Source organism: Megascapheus bottae, chromosome 20 (genome assembly GCF_031878675.1).
Source record: "Megascapheus bottae isolate mThoBot1 chromosome 20, mThoBot2.hap1, whole genome shotgun sequence".
NCBI classification, from domain to species: Eukaryota; Metazoa; Chordata; class Mammalia; order Rodentia; family Geomyidae; genus Megascapheus; species Megascapheus bottae.
The window spans coordinates 10715606-10732348 of NC_143528.1; the positions used below are offsets into that span (position 1 = coordinate 10715606).

Below are 16743 nucleotides of genomic sequence, written 5' to 3' on the forward strand. Positions count from 1 at the left end.
GAGTTCAAGTCCCATAATGGACAAATAAAAAACACCCCAAGATATTCCTGTTTTTTTTTCTACCTGGGCTGACTTTCTCAGGCCTAAGTCTCCTAAGTTTTATAGGCATAACTTCTTATTGTATGTGACAGGTCTGCATATTTTTGGGGGGTCCGTTATGGGAGCTCTTCAGCTCAAGACTACCACCCTACCCCTTGAGCCACAGCACCACTTCCGGTTTTCTGGTGGTTAATTGGAGAAAAGAGTCTCACAGTCTTTAGTGCCCAGGCTGGCTTTGAACCAAGACCCTCAGGTCTCAGCCTCCTGAGTAGCTAGGATTACAGGTGTGAGCCACTGTGCCCAGCCAGAGTTTGCATATTTTAAGCTGACCTTGAACTCTGATTGTCTTGTCTTAGCTTTCCAAATGCTGGTATTACCGATGGATGCTACTATGCCCAGCTTACAAGCATTCCTATTTTTATATGCCAATTTTTTTCTAAGGATTCTATCAAGCTCTAAATGTAGTCATTATAAAATATAAGATTTAAGCTGGGCATTGGTGTCTCATGCCTGTGAACCTAACTACTCAGGAGGCTGAGCTCTGAGGACTGTGGTTTGAAACTGGTCCAGGCAGGAAACTCTGATTAGTCATTGAGAAAATGGGAAGGGAAGCTGTGGCTCAAGTGGTAGAGAACTGGCCTTGATTAAAATAGCTGAGAGAGGGGCTGGGAGTGTGGCCTAGTGGTAGCATGCTTGCCTAGTATGCACGAAGCCCTGGGTTTGATTCCGTAGAACCACGTACACAGAAAAAGCTGGAAGTGGCGCTGTGGCTCAACTGGTAAAATGCTAGCCTTAAGCAAAAAGTGTCCAAGGACAGTACCCAGGCCCTGAGTTCAAGCCCCAGGACTGGCAAAAAAAAATAGCTCAGGGACAACCCTCAGGTCCTGAATTCAAGCACCAGCACACAAGAAAATTAAATTACTAGTTATTCTTTCTTGTATCTACTGTGATTGCTTGACCTTGTGTTTAATTTTGGTCTTGGACAGTCCATATGTAGATTTCTTTAATAAGCTAGCACCATCTACTGGGTAGCTATTGAAATGAAAACTTGTTATCATATAAGTGTATGGACTTTAGCAAAGTCCATTATAGGAAGGAAGGAAGGCAGGAAGGCAAGCCAGCCTATTACTTTTTCCAGTCCTCAGGCTTTTTCAAGGCCAGCACTCTACCACTTGAGCTACAGCACCACTTCTGACTTTTCTTGTGTGTGTGGTACCAAGGAGTTGAGTCCAGGGCTTCATTCACACTAGGCAAGCACTCTACCACTGGGCCATACTCCTGGCCCAAGCCAGCCTATTTTTGAGCTTGGTACTCGTGACTCCTGCTTGTAATCCTAGTTACTCAGGAGGCTGAGGTCTGAGGATCGAGGCTCAAAGCCTGAAGTAGTAGATAAACCCATGAGATATTATTTTTTAGTAGTAGTATTAGTAATTAGTAGTAGTAGTAGTAGTAATAGTAGTAGTATTTCTGGTCCTGAGGCTTGACCTCTGGGCCTGGGCACTATCCCTGAGCTCCTTTAGCTCAAGGCTAGTGCCCTTGAGACACAGTTCGATTTCTAGCCTTTCCTGTGATTAATTGGAGATAAGTCTCTTGGACTTTCTTGCCCAGGCTGGCTTTGAACCACAGTCCTCCCATCTCAGCGTCCTGAGTACATAGAATTTTAAGCATGAACCACTGGCATTTGGATTCCACAAGATTTTTTTTTTTTTTTTGCCAGTCTTGGGCCCTGAATTCAGGGCCTGGGGCTTTCTTGTTTTCCCACTTCTGGCTTTTTTTTTCTGTGCATATGGTACTGAGAAATTGAACGCAGGGCTTCATGGATACTAGGCAAACACTTTACCACTAGGCCATGTTCCCAGCGCTCCACAAGATTTTAATCTCCAGTTAATCAGTAAAAAACTGGAACTGGAAGCATGATTCAAGTGGTAGGGTACTAAGCTGTGAGTAGAAAAAGCCAAGAGCATAAAGCCCTAAATCAAGCTCCAGTATTTACACACACACACACACACACACACACACACACACACACACACACAATCCAGTCAAATCATATAAAGGAAAATAATTTAATGAATGTAAAATTTAGTGGCTCTTTAAGAAAGACCATCCTAGGTACTTGGGAAGTAGAGCCAGGAGGGTGATGGTTCAAGTTGAGCCTGAGCAAAAGGTTCTCCATACCCCACATTCACAGGTACACACCCATCATCCCAGATTTCTAGGAGTCAGAAATATGAGATTTCTGGCTTGGGCTAGCCTGGAGGGATGAGGGAACACATACAGCTGGGCCCTGGTGGTTCATGCTTGGAATCCTTACTACTCAGCAGCCTGAGATCTGAGTAACATGGTTCGAAGCCAGCCCAGGCAGAAAAGACAATGCGACTCTTCTTTTTCTTTTTTCCTTTTTTTAGGGGGCCAGTCCTGGGGCTTGAACTCAGGGCATTGTCCCTGAGTTTCCTTTGCTTAAGGATTACAGGTGTATGCCAGTGCCCAGCCTAGTACATTTCTTCTTATGAACAATCTCATCTCTTCTTTGCTTTTCCCCAGTTTCCTCCTCCTGTCTCTGCCCACAAGTCAAATATTTAGTACAGGAATCCAAAGGTCTACTCTTTCTGAACATTTAAAATACTACCTTGCAAAACAAATTCCATTTAAATGCATTCAAGTTAGTAGACTAATATTATGTGGAAGATTCCTTGATACCATATACATAGAAAAAGCTGGAATTGGTGCTGTGGCTCAAGTGGTTGAGCTCTAACCTTGTGGAAAGCCCAAGGACAATGCTCAGGGCCTGAGTTCAAGCCCCAGGACTGGCCAAAAAAAACACAACAAAATAACAACCAAAGAAGCTATTAAAAAAATAAAAACAAGAGGATGAATGGTGAATCAGCTATAATATGCAATGTCTATTTATGAAATGAAAGGAGGTAAATTGGAAGGATGAGTGGGGTTGAAAGAGATACAAGAAAATTATCAACATGATGATGTTAATCAACATTAATCAAGATATACTGTACTCACAAACTAATACATTGAATCGAAACTCCTTTGTACAACTCCTTAAAGTAGTAAAATAAATAAAACTATATATTCAAAAGAAAAAATAAAAACATTAAAAAAAGAAAAGAAAGGAACATTGTTTGAAGCAGTCTGGGCAAAGAGAAAGAGAGACTTCATCTTAGCATGCCAGACCTGGTGGCTCCTTTCTGTTATTCGAGCAATGCAGGTATTGGTAGAATATTGCAGTCCAAGGCTGGCCTGGACAAAAGTATAAGACCCTATCTGAAAAATAATATAAACCAAAAAAGAGTGAGGTCATGCTCAAGTGGTAGAGTACCTACCTAGTGAGCATAGAACTCTGAGTTCAAATTCCCACAGATTCCCTTTCCCATACAAATCTAGGGTATTATTATGCAAAGTAGATAAATAATAATGCAAATCAAATGACCAACTTCTGAAAGTATTTGTTGTGAAAATGAGATACTGACTGGGAAGAAGATACATGTAAATGCAATAAGACATATGGCAATATCCTGAGGAGGCTGAGCATGTTGAACCCCCAAATTCTGCTTTCTTGCCAGCAGAAACACCTGTCTTACTCCATCTGATATTAACCCTGATTTGCTAAGGAAACTATAATAACCATTTCTAAGATAATTTGCAAGACATTAATTTTTTAGTATAGTTTTATTTAACAGGTGTCATACAGAGGGATTAACATTTCACCATTTCATAAGTCAGTTAATACATACTTTTTTTTTTTGTCAGTCTTGGGGTTTAAACTTAGGGGGTAGGCACTGTTCCCAGCCCTTTTGCTCAAGGGTAGTACTCTATTACTTTGAGCCTCAGCCCCACGTCAGGTTTTCTGGTGATTAGTTGAAGATAAGGCTTCCCTGCTCAAGCTGGCTTTGAATCGTGATCTTCAGATTTCAGCTTCCCGAGGAGCTAGGATTACAGGAGTATGCCAGTGCCCAGCCTAGTACATTTCTTTTTATGGACAATCTCATCTCTTCTTTGCTTTTCCCCAGTTTCCTCCTCCTGTCTCTGCCCACAAGTCAAATACTTAATTTTCCACATAATATTAGTCTACTAACTTGAATACATTTAAATGGAATTTGTTTTGCAAGGTAGTATTTTAAATGTTTAGAAGAGTAGACCTTCGGATTCCTAAGGGTATTGTCCTTTAGTCTGTGAGTGAATGCCTAAAATCCTGTGTAGGTTATCATGTCCAGTTATATTTTAGATCTAGCTTCCACATGCATTGTTAAGACCCTATAATTCTATTTACAGCACACCCCTACTAGCTCTTTTACTTTTTTTGTTCAAATAGCTGTAAATCTCAGCACATTTTTTTTGGGGGGGGGGATGTGGGTTGTGGGGCTTGAACTCTGGGCCTGGGGGCTGGCACTTGAGTGCTTCAGCTCAAGGCTACCACTCTATTACTTGAGCCACAGCGCCACTTCCAGTTTCTGGTGTTTAACTGAAGATAAGACTTTCCTGTCTGAGCTGGCTTTGAACCTTGATCCATAGATCTCAGCCTCCTGAGTAGCTAGGATTACAGGCGTGAGCCACTCCACCCGGCTCAGGCAAACTTTGGAGTTGCTGTTTAAGAAAGCTGTTGGGGGCCGGGAGTTTGGCCTAGTGGTTAAAGTGCTTGCCTAGCATGCATGAAGACCCAGGTTCAATTCCTCAGTACCACATACATAGAAAACAAAAAGCTGGAAGTGGTGCTGAGGCTCAAGTGGTAGAGCTCTAGCCTTGAGAAAGTCCAAGGACAGTGCTCAGGCCCTGAGCTCAAGCCCAGGGCTGAGGAAAAAAAAAAATTTAAAAAAAATGGAGCTGTGGCTCAAAGTGGCAGATCACTAGCTTTGAAGGAAAAAAGCTCAGGGACAGAGCCCATGCCCTGAATTCAAGCCCCACAACCGAAAACAACCACAAAAACAAAGGATACAGTCTTCTCCCGGCGTTAGCACCTCTCCCTCCAAGCAAGCGCTTTGTTGGTCCTCCCCCACGCCCCTCTTGTCGTCATGGAGACCCAGGACGCCGCGGCCGTCGGCTTTTCCCAGTTCAGGCAGTCCTCAGGCCTGTGCGCCATGACGCAAGTACGTTCTGGGCGGAGCTAGCCGCCGCGGTGGCTGCCGGGAGTAGGGGATTAGTAGCCAGATCAGGAAGTGGCGGGCGCAGTTTGGGTCAAGACGTCGTCCTGGTGGTGCTGTCTCTCGACCTCTCACCGCTGCCGTTGTCAGTAGTGAGACTCAGACTGGAGGGTCGGCCCGGGCGTGAGCTGGGGCGACTGGAGGCCTGAGGAGGCGGCGGCGGCGGCGGCTGGCCGGGACGCGGGCGACAGGAGTGGCGAGTCTTGTGCAGCTGTTTCACTCGGGGTACGCGAGGAGCGGGGGGCGCCGGGCGGGGGGCGCCGGGCCGGGGGGCGCCGGGCGGGGCCTGGTGCTGCTCGCGCCGCCTCTTCCCGGGGTGCCCAGCGTGTCCCGGGAGGCGGGGGCCGCGGTTCCCTGCGCCCCGTACCTCCACACGTTGAGACCGGAGGTGAATTGAGCGAACTTTTGGGCTGGAAAAAGGAAATTCACAACTGGTTGTACCGTCTCCTGGGCTCCCAAGTTTACGTGAGCTGGAGCTGAGAGAGGGAGTGGGGAAGAGGCCGGGAGCCACGGGGCCCATCCGAAGACGTGGCTTCGGGGCAGGGACCCCGACTGGTTTCAGCTGCCTTTCGAAGCCCTGCTTTGTACTCATCCCTGGCTAATTGCACTAGGTGTGTTCTGCTGGTATCCTGTTTTGTGTGCCTCAAGCGGGAAGCAGTTGTTGCACCACAGTTCCACGTTATTAAAAGCGGAGTTCTCAGGTGCCAGGCGCACCTCTGAGGGGTCTGCCGGGAAAGGAAGCGAAGGCGGGTGATTGGAGTTGAGTCTTCAGCTGCTCCATATCCAGCCACGGCTCTCTTGAGTCTTTTAAAATACCCAGAGATACATGTTCTCGTCCCTACAGGTCCAGAACTCAGTACAGATACTGAGTAGTATTTGGAAAGGAGGAAAGGTTAAGTGTAGTATACAATATTTTAGGAGAGAAATTGTGCCACGGAGTGTTCTGGGTGGGGAGAGAGAGGGCAGGGGAGGGGAGGAGAGGAGGGGGGGGGAGAGAGAGAAAGAGAGAGAGAGAGAGAGAGAGAGAGAGAGAGAGAGAGAGAGAGAGAGAGAGAGAGAGAGAGAGAGAGAGAGAGAAGAGTCAGAGTCAGAGTGAGAAGAGTCAGAGTCAGAGTGAGAAGACAGAGGAGACAGAGTCAGAGAGAGAGAGAGGAAGAGAAGAGACAGAGTCAGAGAGAGAGAGAGAGAGAGAGAGAGAGAGAGAGAGAGAGAGAGAGAGAGAGAGAGAGAGAGAGAGAGAGAGAGTCGCCTTTGTTTTAGAGACATTGACATTTCCAGGTCTGGTGTCTGGAAGCTCAGCCGTGTGGCCCTGACTGTATGTACGGTTGTGTACCTCTAGTTCAACTGTAAAGCAATCACCCGTTTGTGGAAGTTTGTTAGTAAATTGTAAAGCCACACAAATGATATTCCAGTATAAGTTTGGTTAGATGTGATACAAAATGATTGTAGGCTTGGAGGAGGGACAACATGACAAGCTCACCAATGAGAAGGTGGAGGAAACAGATTGTAAACACCTGAAACATTTCCTGTTAGTTACACCTTGTAAAGACAGTATGCCTTTTCAACAATGCCTTTATCGCAGATTAAATAAAACTCTGCAAATTACAAAAGCCTACATGCTGACAATGCAATGCTCAGGACTCTAATACAGAATAAGTGTTAATGTTACTTTTTGTTGTTTTCCTGTGAGTAATCTCACAGCTGGGGGTGTAAAGCAGGCTATCTTGACTCCTAAATTATCCCAGCTATCCACAGTCTTCTAAATTGTGTCACCATTTTGTTTTGGACCAAGTTGATTTTAAAGCTGTGGGCAGCCTAGCAAGTTACATGGCTGTTAGGAGCGAAACAGAGAGTAGGTGTTCCATTCTTTAGTTAACTTGACACTGTCGAAGTGCTTGCATTCTTTTTTCACACCCTAATTCCCATTTTAAGTGTTTCTTTTTAATTAGCTTATATTAGTTTTACAGGGACGATTTCATCCTTTCAGTTCCAAAAATGCTTAGGATATTTTCCAAACAATCTCATCCCTCCATCACACTTTTTTCCCCCCCAGTCGTGGGCTTGAATTCGTGTGTGTCCTTGGGTTTTTTCACGGCTACTGCTCTACCACTTGAACCACAGCACCACAGATGGCTTTTTTCTATATGTGGTACCAAGGAATGCTATGCAAGCAATCTTTACCAGTAGGCCAAATTCCAGGCCCCCTACTGTTTAAGCAAGGCACTCAGTACATATTAAGCCTCTTAAAGGTGAGGACTTAATTTCTAAAACCTTTCAAAGTGCCTCACAAGCAAGACATTTAACACAGGCTTGTGAAACCAATTAGGGTAGTGCCATTTAAAGGTCATTGTTTACTTACAAGTATGTATCTTATGCTTAAAATCCAAGTGGTACTGCTTAGGAATTTTAAATTTTAAAAGTATGAAAGCTATATAGAGATAATAAAAACAAATTTTAGATTCTTTTCCTGGGTAGCCACTATTTTTTTTCTCCTTTATTCACTGTATTTGTGTGAGCGTGCATGTGCATGCTGGTCCTGGGTCTTGAACTCAGAGCCTGAGCACTGTTCTGGGGCTTTCCTCAAGTTTAGTGCTCTACCATTTGAGCCATAGCACCACTTCCAGCTTTTTCTATGTATGCGGTATTGAGGAATCGAATCTGCTAGGCAAGCACTCTACTACTAGGCCCAACTCCTGGCCGGAGATAAGTCTATGGACTGTCTGGCCTGGATTGGCTTGGAACTTTAATCTTCAGATCTCAGCCTCCTGAGTAGCTAAGATTAAGGTGTGAGCTGCCATTGTAATCTTCAGATACCCAGCTTCTCTCTCTTTCTCTCTCAACACATATACATATATATATTATATATATATATAATATGTATATTTTTTGCTGGTCCTGGGGCTTGAACTCAGGCCCTGGACATTGTCCTTGAGCATTCTCAAGGCTAGCACCACTTCCTCTTTTTTTTTTCTCTTCTGGACCTGGGTGCTGTCCCTGAGCTCTTAAGCTCAAAATTAGTGCTCTACCACTTGAGCCACAGCACCACTTCCCATTTTCTGGTGGTTAATTGGAGATAAGAGTCTCACAGACTTTTGTGCTCAGGCTGGCTTTGAACCTTGGATCCTCAGATCTCAACCTCCATAATAGCTAGAATTACTGGCATAAGCCACCTATGTCTGGCCTTTATGTTCTTCAGATGCCCAGCAGCAGCTACCAGTTCACCTTAACATGAGGGCAAACTTTTGCCCTCATACAGCTTGCTTGCTTGCTTTTTCTCTCTCTCTTTTTTTTTTTTTTTTTTTTTTTTTTGGTGGGTCATGGGGCTTGAACTTGGCCTGAATTTTCCCTGAGCTCTTCAGCTCAAGGTTACCACCGTACCCTTGAGCCAGACCCCACTTCACATTTTCTAGTTGTTAATTGGAAATAAGGGTCTTGGGTCCTTTTGTGCCTGGGCTGGCTTTGAACCTTGATCCTCAGATCTGAGCCCCTGAGTAGCTAAGATTACAGGCCTGAACCACTGGGCCTGGCTGCAGCCTTCTCTCTTTTTTTTTTTTATTAGAGAATTTATTAACGTTGATTTTTACATCATATTTTAAATGACAAGTTTAACAAACAAGTGTTCAAGGAGGGAATCTCTATTTACAGTCACTGGGACTTAGTATTTAGAACTTAATCAAAATTAGGCTAAGGGTTTGTATGTCATAGAAACATATTAATTTATGCAATAAAACATTATGTCTATAGAGTCATAGGTTTTTATGTCTATATAGTTATGTTTATATTTCCATTACCATGTCCATAGCTTTGGGTATGCAGTTATTGAGTCCTCGCTCTTGTACTCTTTGGATTTAATAGCCACATATTAAGGATACCATGCGCCTTTTGCTCCTTAGGTCTTGACTTGTCTCACTCAACATGATTTGCTCTAGATTCATCCACTTCCCTGCGAATGCCATTATTTTGTCTGTTGGCTATGTAGAATTCCATTGTGTATATATACCACATTTTCTGTATCCATTCATCTGCAGTAGGGCATCTAGATTGTTTCCATTGCCTGGCTGTTGTGAATAGTGCAGAGATGAACATAGCTGAGCAGGTGTCCTTATAATATCCTGGGTCATGATGTTCAGGATAGATGCCCAGAAGTGGTATGGCGGGATCATAGGGAAGGTCTATTTTCAGTTCTTTAAGAAACCTCCACATTGCTTTCCAGAGTGGCTGAACTAGTCTACATTCCCACCAGCAGTGCAGTAGGGTTCCTTTTTCTCCACAACCCCTCCAGCAACTGTGATTGTCTGAGTTCAAAATCTTGGCATTCTTGTTGGGGTAAGGTGGTATCTTAGGGTTGTTTTTATTTGCATTTCCTTTATGACCATAGATGATGAACATTTTCTCATATGCTTTTCTGCCATTTTAATCTCTTCTTCTGGTAAGTCTCTCTTTAGTTCCCTTGCCCATTTAGTGAATGGTTTATTGGGTTTTCGGGGGATTAGTTTCTTGAGTTCCCTGTAGATACTGGATATTAAGCATTTGTCAGATGTATTGTTGGTGAATATCTTTTCCCAGTTGGTTGGCTGTCACTCTACTTTTGCAACTATGTTTTTATCTGTACAGAAACTTTTTATTTTTAGGTAGTCCCATTTATCGAATCTCTCTCCAATCTGTTGTGACCCTGGGATTCTGTTCAGGAATCTTTTGCCTATGCCTATGAGTTCCAGTGTCTCTCCTACTTTATCATGTAGCAGTTTCACGGTTTCTGGTCTGACGTTTGAGGTCTTTGATCCACTTTGAGTTAATGCTTGTGCATGGTGAAAGGGTCAATTTTTAGTTTTCTGCATGTGGCTGCCCAGTTTTGCCAGCACCAGTAATTGAATAGACTGTGTTTGTTCCACTGTATATCTTTGGCTCCTTTGTCAAATACAAGTTGCCTATAGGTATGTGGTTCTAGTTCTGGGTCTTCTATTCTGTTCCACTGATCTTCTGGTCTGTTTTTGTGCCAATACCAAGCAGTTTTTGTTATTATGGCTCTATAGTAGAGTTTGAAGTCTGGTATTGTAATACCACCGGCATTGCTCTTTTTGCCTAGAATTGTTTTGGCTATTCTAGGTCTTTTCTTGTTCCATATGAATCTTTGGATTATATCTTCTATTTCTGTAAAGAATGTCTTTGGGATTTTGATGGGGATTGCATTGAATTTGTATATCAATTTTGGCAGTATGGCCATTTTCACTATGTTGGTTCTCCTAGCCATGAGCATGGGATGTCTTTCCATTTCCTAGTGTCCTCTTTAATTTCTTTCATTAGGCTTTTACAGTTTTCATTAAATAATTCCTTTACATCTTTGGTTAAGTATATTCCTAAGTATTTTATTCTTTTGGGGGCTATTGCGAATGGGATCATTTTCTTGATTTGGCCTTCTGTTTGTGTATTGTTGGTGTACAAGAAGGCTGCTGACTTCTGAAGGTTGATTTTGTATCTTGCCACTTTGCTAAAGTGGTTTATTAATTCTGGAAGTTTGGGAGTGGAGTTTGTTGGGTCACTCAAGTAGAGGATCATGTCGTCTGCGAATAGGGATAGTTTAATTTCTTCTTTCCCTATGTGGATCCCTTTGATGTCCTTTTCTTGCCTTATTGCTCTGAGCAGCCTTTTCTTAACCAGTGATGTTATTAGTTAGATGTATTCAGTGCATTTCAAACTTGATAGTTTGGATTTGTGATGGGCTTGTCAGATGTAATCCATTTGAAGCCAAGGAGTATCTGTATAACAATCTTTTCTTCTCGGTAACAAGTCTTAACAGTGTCAGATCCACTCAGGAATTAGAGCTCTTCCTAGGCTACCCTTCCCCCTCTTACAGGGACCTAAGGAGATGGAAAGAGAACTGTTTTTAAGTTTTATTTTTTTTGTCTGTTGTGGGGCTTAAATTCTGGACCTGGGCACTGTCCCTGAGCCTCGTTTTTGTGCTAGTGCTATACCAACTGAGCCACTTCTGGTTTTTGGGTGGTTAATTGGAGATGAGTCTCATAGGAACTTTTTAAAAAAATTTAATATATAGAGGGGTTACAGTTATATTCACCAGATAGAGGTGCATTACTTCTCACACATTGATATCCCTTTTTGTGTTGTTGTTCCCATTTCCTTCCCCCAACCCTCTCCCGGCATCTTTCCCCCCCTTCCCTATTTCAAATAAACAAATGTATATACAATATACCAGGTAACAAAGTCATATCCTGTAACATGAGATTAACCAAAGGGCAACAAAAGAGAAAAAACATAGTACATTAAGAATAACAATCACTCATAGAGACTTTTCTGCACTGACCTGCTTCACAAACTGTGATCCTCATATCTCAGCCTCCTGAGTAGTTAGAATTATAGGCATGAACCACTAATGCCTGGCATTTTTAGATTTTTTTTTTTTACTAGTCCTGGGGCTTGAACTCAGGTCTTGAGAACTGCGATCCTCAGATCTCAGCCTCCTGAGTAGCTGGGATTACAGGTGTGAGCCAGCCCACCCAGCAGTAGTTATATCTTTTAGAAAGTGAAAATAAGGGCTGGGAGTTTGGCATAGTGGTAGAGTGCTAGGCTCATGCATGAAGACCTGAGTTCTATTCCTCGGTACCACATACAGAAAAAAAAGCCAAAAGTGGTGCTGGGTCTCAAGTGGTAGGGGGCTAGCCTTGAGGAAAAAGTCCAAGGATAGTGTTCAGGCCCTGAGTTCAAGCCACAGGACTGGGAAAGAAAAAAAAAAAAGTGAAAATAGGTGAAATTTAGTTTTTAATCTAGTATATTCAAAATGTCATTTAAAAAGTATGTAATTTATGTGAAATATCTTACTAGTAACTGAAGATATTCTTTTTTTTGTACTAAGAGTTTGGAATCTGGCATATATATACATATATATATATATTGTGTGTGTGTGTGTATGTATGTATGTATGTATATATATACATACATATGTATATAGTCCCCAGTCCTGGGGCTTGAACTCAGGGCTTGAGTACTGTCCTTGGGCTTTGTCAAGGCTAGAGTTCTACCACTTGGGTCACAGCAGCATTCCCAGCTTTTCCTATGTATGTGGTACCGAGGAATCTAACCTGGGTCTTCATGCATGCTAGGCAACACTACTACTAGGCCAAACTCCTAGCCCTGGTATATATTTTATACTTACAGTATATCTCAATTCTAACTGCATGAGTCCCTGTGTCTATCATGGACAGCACAATTCTAGAGCTTTAGGGAAGAATTCTGTTTTGTCTACCACTGTGTATCCTAGTACTTGGCTGATGATAAGGGAATAAAGCCGCATGCTACAGAAGTAATCACAGGAGGTAAATTTATATGGGAAGTGCTTGTTCAAGCATTTAAATTTGGCATGTAGGGTTGAGTGACCTAAATCTACATTAAAGATGCTTATTTTTGTCTTTTCAGCATTATGGATCCAAGTTTACTGAGAGAACGGGAGTTGTTTAAGAAACGAGCTCTTTCTACTCCTGTGGTAGAAAAACGTCCATTATCATCTGATTCATCATCTTCAAAGAAGAAGAAAGCAAAGGTAGAACATGGCGGATCGTCTGGATCGAAACAAAGTTCTGGTTAGTGAAATTCTTTATACTTTAAAACATTTTTCCCCCATAACAGTGAATTTCTTTTTCAGTTCACCATCCTAATTTTAGACACTTTATAAAATGTGAGTTATGGAATGAGAAAGATTTAATCCGAACAGATGTTAGGTTATCTTTTTTTTTTTTTTTTTAATTAAAAGATTTTATTGGGCTGGGAGTTTGGCCTAGTGGTAGAGTGCTTGCCAAGCATGCAGGAAGACCCAGGTTCGACTCCTTGGTACCACTACAGAGAAAAGCCAGAAGTGGTGCTGTGAATCAAGTGGTATACCTCTGACCTTGAAGAAAGCCCAAGGACAGTGCTCAGGCCCTGTCCCAGGACTGGCCAAAAAAAAAAAAAAAAGATTTTATTAATACTGATCTTTTTACATCATGTTTCAGATGTCAAGTTTAACCGACAAGTATTCAAGAATGAAATCTCTAAAATGGAAAGACTTAGAAAAAAATCATATTAAGTGAAGTAAGCCAGACTCAAAGGAACATAGGCTCAATGGTTTCCCTCATTTGTCATAATCAGTAGAAACCTTGGGCTCTCCCAGCAGAAAGTTACAATAGAATAAAACCTAGATACATAAGGCCATATAGTATGACGCTAAATGAAAGGACCTCCAGGAAATAGAAACAAAAGCCATATAATGAGTGATTGTTGTCCTTAATGCACTATGTTATCTATCTCTTTTGCTGTTCCTTGGTTATCTCATATTGTTACAGTATTTCACCTGATATGTTGTATATATGTGTATTTGGTTATTTGAAATCGGATAGGGAAGGGGGAAAACAAGATGAAGGGCGGGGGTGGAGGGAGGGAAATGGGGACCAAGACATGAGAAAGGGTATCAATGTTTGTGAAGTAATGCACCTTCTATTTGGTGAATATAATGTAACCCTTCTATTAATTACAATAAAAAATATATGAAAAAAAGAATGAAATCTCTATATGCAATCACTGGCACATAAATTTAAGAACAATTTAAATTAAACTGAGTAGGTTATTATGTTTAATAGTGCCTTCAGAGGAATCATTTTAACTCTTGCTTCCTACAAGGAGAGCAAGAAATATTTTCCTGTTTATTTCTTTCTGCTTACCCCAGTCATATTTAAAAAAAAAAAAAAACCCCTGCTAAAACTTAAAAAAAAAAATTATAGGAGGTAGTGCTGTGGCTCAAGTGGTAGAGTGCTAGCCTTGAGTGGAAGAACTCAGGGACAGCGTCCAGGTCCAGAGTTCAAGCCCCACTAACAATCAAAAATAAACAAAAAAAACCCCAAAACAAAAAAATTTATAGTTTCAAGCCAGGCGCAGTGGCTCATGCCTGTAATCCTAGCTACTCAGGAGGAGGCTGAGATCTGAGGATCTTGGTTCAAAGCCAGTGCAGGCATTAAAGACCAGGAGATTCTTATCTACGATTAACCACTAGAAAACCAGAAGGGGGCTGTGGCTCAAGGGGTAGGGATGGTAGCCTTGAGCTGTAAAGTTAAGGGACAGTAGGCCCAGAGTTCAAGCCCCATGACCGACAAAATATGAAAAAATAACTACAGGTTCATACCTGTAATCCTAACTACTCAGGAGGCTAAGATTCAAGGATCATGGTTTGAAGCCTGCCTGGGCAGGAAAGTCCATGAGAATCTACAGTTAATCAGCAAAAAGCTGGCCGTAGAGCTGTGGGGTGGAGTACTAACCTTGAGCAAAACGGCTTAGGGACAGGGCCCAGGTTCTGAGTTCAAGTCCTAGGACGGGCACACACGAAAGACTTCACTGAAGTTTAGTTCACTTATTTCAAGTGTATAAATTTCAAAAATGTAGACCTGTAGCCAGGAGTTTGGCCTAGTGGTAGAGTGCTTGCCTAGCATGCATGAAGACCTGGGTTCGATTCCTCGGTACCACATACATAGAAAAAAGCTGGAAGTGGTGCTGAGGCTCAAGTAGTGGAGCTCTAACCTTGAGAAAGTCCAAGGACAGTGCTCAGGCCCTGAGCTCAAGCCCAGGACTGGCAAAAAAAAACAAAAAGGGCCGGGAGTTTGGCCTAGTGGTTAAAGTGCTTGCCTAGCATGCACAAAGACCTGGGTTTGATTCCTCGGTACCACATACATACAAAAAAAAGCCAGAAGTGGTGCTGAGGCTCAAGTGGTACAGCTCTAGCCTTGAGAAAGTCCAAGGACAGTGCTCGGGCCCTGAGCTCAAGCCCAGGACTGGTTAAAAAAAAAGAAAAATGTAGACCTGTGCCATTATAACTGTATTCTGTATTAGAACATTTTCATCCTTATAAAAGGTCTGATGCATTCCAGTCTTACATGTCTAGAAAAGACATAGTCATTCCTGGTGGTTCTTATAAATGGAATTTTATAGGGCCTAGTGGTAGAATGCTTGCCTAGCATGCACGAAGACCTGGGTTCAATTCTTCCATACCACATACATAGAAAAAGCTGGAAGTGGTGCTGGGGTTCAAGTGGTAGAGCTCTAGCCTTGAGAAAGCCCAAGGACCTGAGTTCAAGCCCCCTAGGACTGGCAAAAAAAAAATAATAATTGTAATTGTCATTTTGAACTCAGGGCATATATATATATATATATGTATATAGTTTATCTGTAATCCCACTGGCTTTTACATTAAACTAACTCATAATAAATATCAATACTCCTCCTTTCTCCTCAGAATTGCATCCAGGACATTGTGCAAACTAGACAAGCATTCTTTTGAGTTACATCTTCTGACCTAAAAACTTATTTTTTCACTTTGACAGTATTGCAAATGTGAACTGCTTGCTAGGCTGGCACTCTACACCTGTTCCACATCTCTAGCCATGCTGTTTTGCTGGTAATTTTTTTTTAATTTTTTCCATATAATTTTTATTGTAATTAATAGAAGGTTACATTACATTCGCCAGATAGAAGGTGCATTACTTCACATACATTGATACCCTTTCTCATGTCTTGGTCCCCATTCCCCCCACCCCCCTTGCTGGTTATTTTTTATTTTATTTTTTTTTTGTGTGTGTGCTAATATTTAGGATTAAACTCTGGCTTAGGTCTTACACTCTATTTCCATTCTAGCTCCAGTTCTAGCTTTTTGCTCAAGGCTAGTCCTCTTCTGCTTTTTGGTGATTAGAGATCAATAAACTGTCATCGACTTTCCTGCCAATGCTTGTTTGAACTCTAATTCTTAGATCTCAGTCTGCTAAATAGGACGATAGGTGTGAGCCAGCAACACCTAGCTGTTAAAACAGATTTATGTATCTACTATGTACCAAGAAAAGCCTAGCTATAAATTGCATTTTTTTGTGTGTGTATTTGCATGTTCTTGAATTCAGTGCTTGGTCATTATCCCTGAGCTTTTTTGCTCAAGGTTAGTGTTCTGCCACCTGAGCCATAGTTCCACTTCTAGCTTTTGTTGATTAATTGGAGGTAAGAGTCTCAGGGGACTCTGCTGTCTGGCTGACTTCAAGTCCTGTGATCCTCAGATCTAACTCTAGAATAGGTAAGATTATTGCTACCCAGGTCTGACTCAGTGTAAATTTTTAGGAGTATCTTGTTTTTCTTTCCCCAGTAGCAGGGTTTGAACTTAGGGTCTTGTGCTTGCTCAGCTTCTTTGCTTACTCAGTAAGCAAAACTCTGCTCCTTGAGGCATGTGTTCTTCCCAACTCTGCTGGCTGCTTTGGAGATGAAGTCTCAGCCTGGCTTTGAGTCATGATCTTCTGGATCTAAGCCTCCTGAGTAGTTCAGGATTATAGATATGAGCCACAAACACGCAGCCAAGAGTGTCATTTCACCCCTTCGTGGTTAACTAGTGTTAGGCTTTGTTCATGGGAGATTATATAACAGTTTGAGGTCATTTAAGCTATATTACCTTTGGATTTATTTATTTATTTATTTTTAAATCTACTTTTTGTTGGTTGTGGTGCTTGGACTCTGGATGCTGTCCTGAGCTCTTCAGCTCAAG

The 16743-nt window shown here is 42.2% G+C and overlaps 1 protein-coding gene across 3 annotated transcripts in view; it reads left to right on the forward strand.

Annotated features, from left to right (window-relative positions):
* Window positions 1–5179: 5179 nt before the first annotated feature.
* The window catches only part of Gtf2e2 (general transcription factor IIE subunit 2), a 42887-nt gene continuing 31323 nt past the window's right edge, over window positions 5180–16743 (forward strand). The window contains exons 1-3 of one of the 3 annotated variants that reach the window (XM_090353960.1): window positions 5180–5417; window positions 5804–5938; window positions 12621–12784. In XM_090353960.1, coding sequence (XP_090210086.1) covers window positions 12625–12784 — 160 coding nt within the window. In that variant the 5' untranslated portion in view covers window positions 5180–5417; window positions 5804–5938; window positions 12621–12624. Of the gene's footprint in view, window positions 5418–5803; window positions 5939–12442; window positions 12521–12620; window positions 12785–16743 lie in introns of those variants that run through there. The other 2 variants (XM_090353958.1, XM_090353959.1) reach the window with 2 other exon arrangements.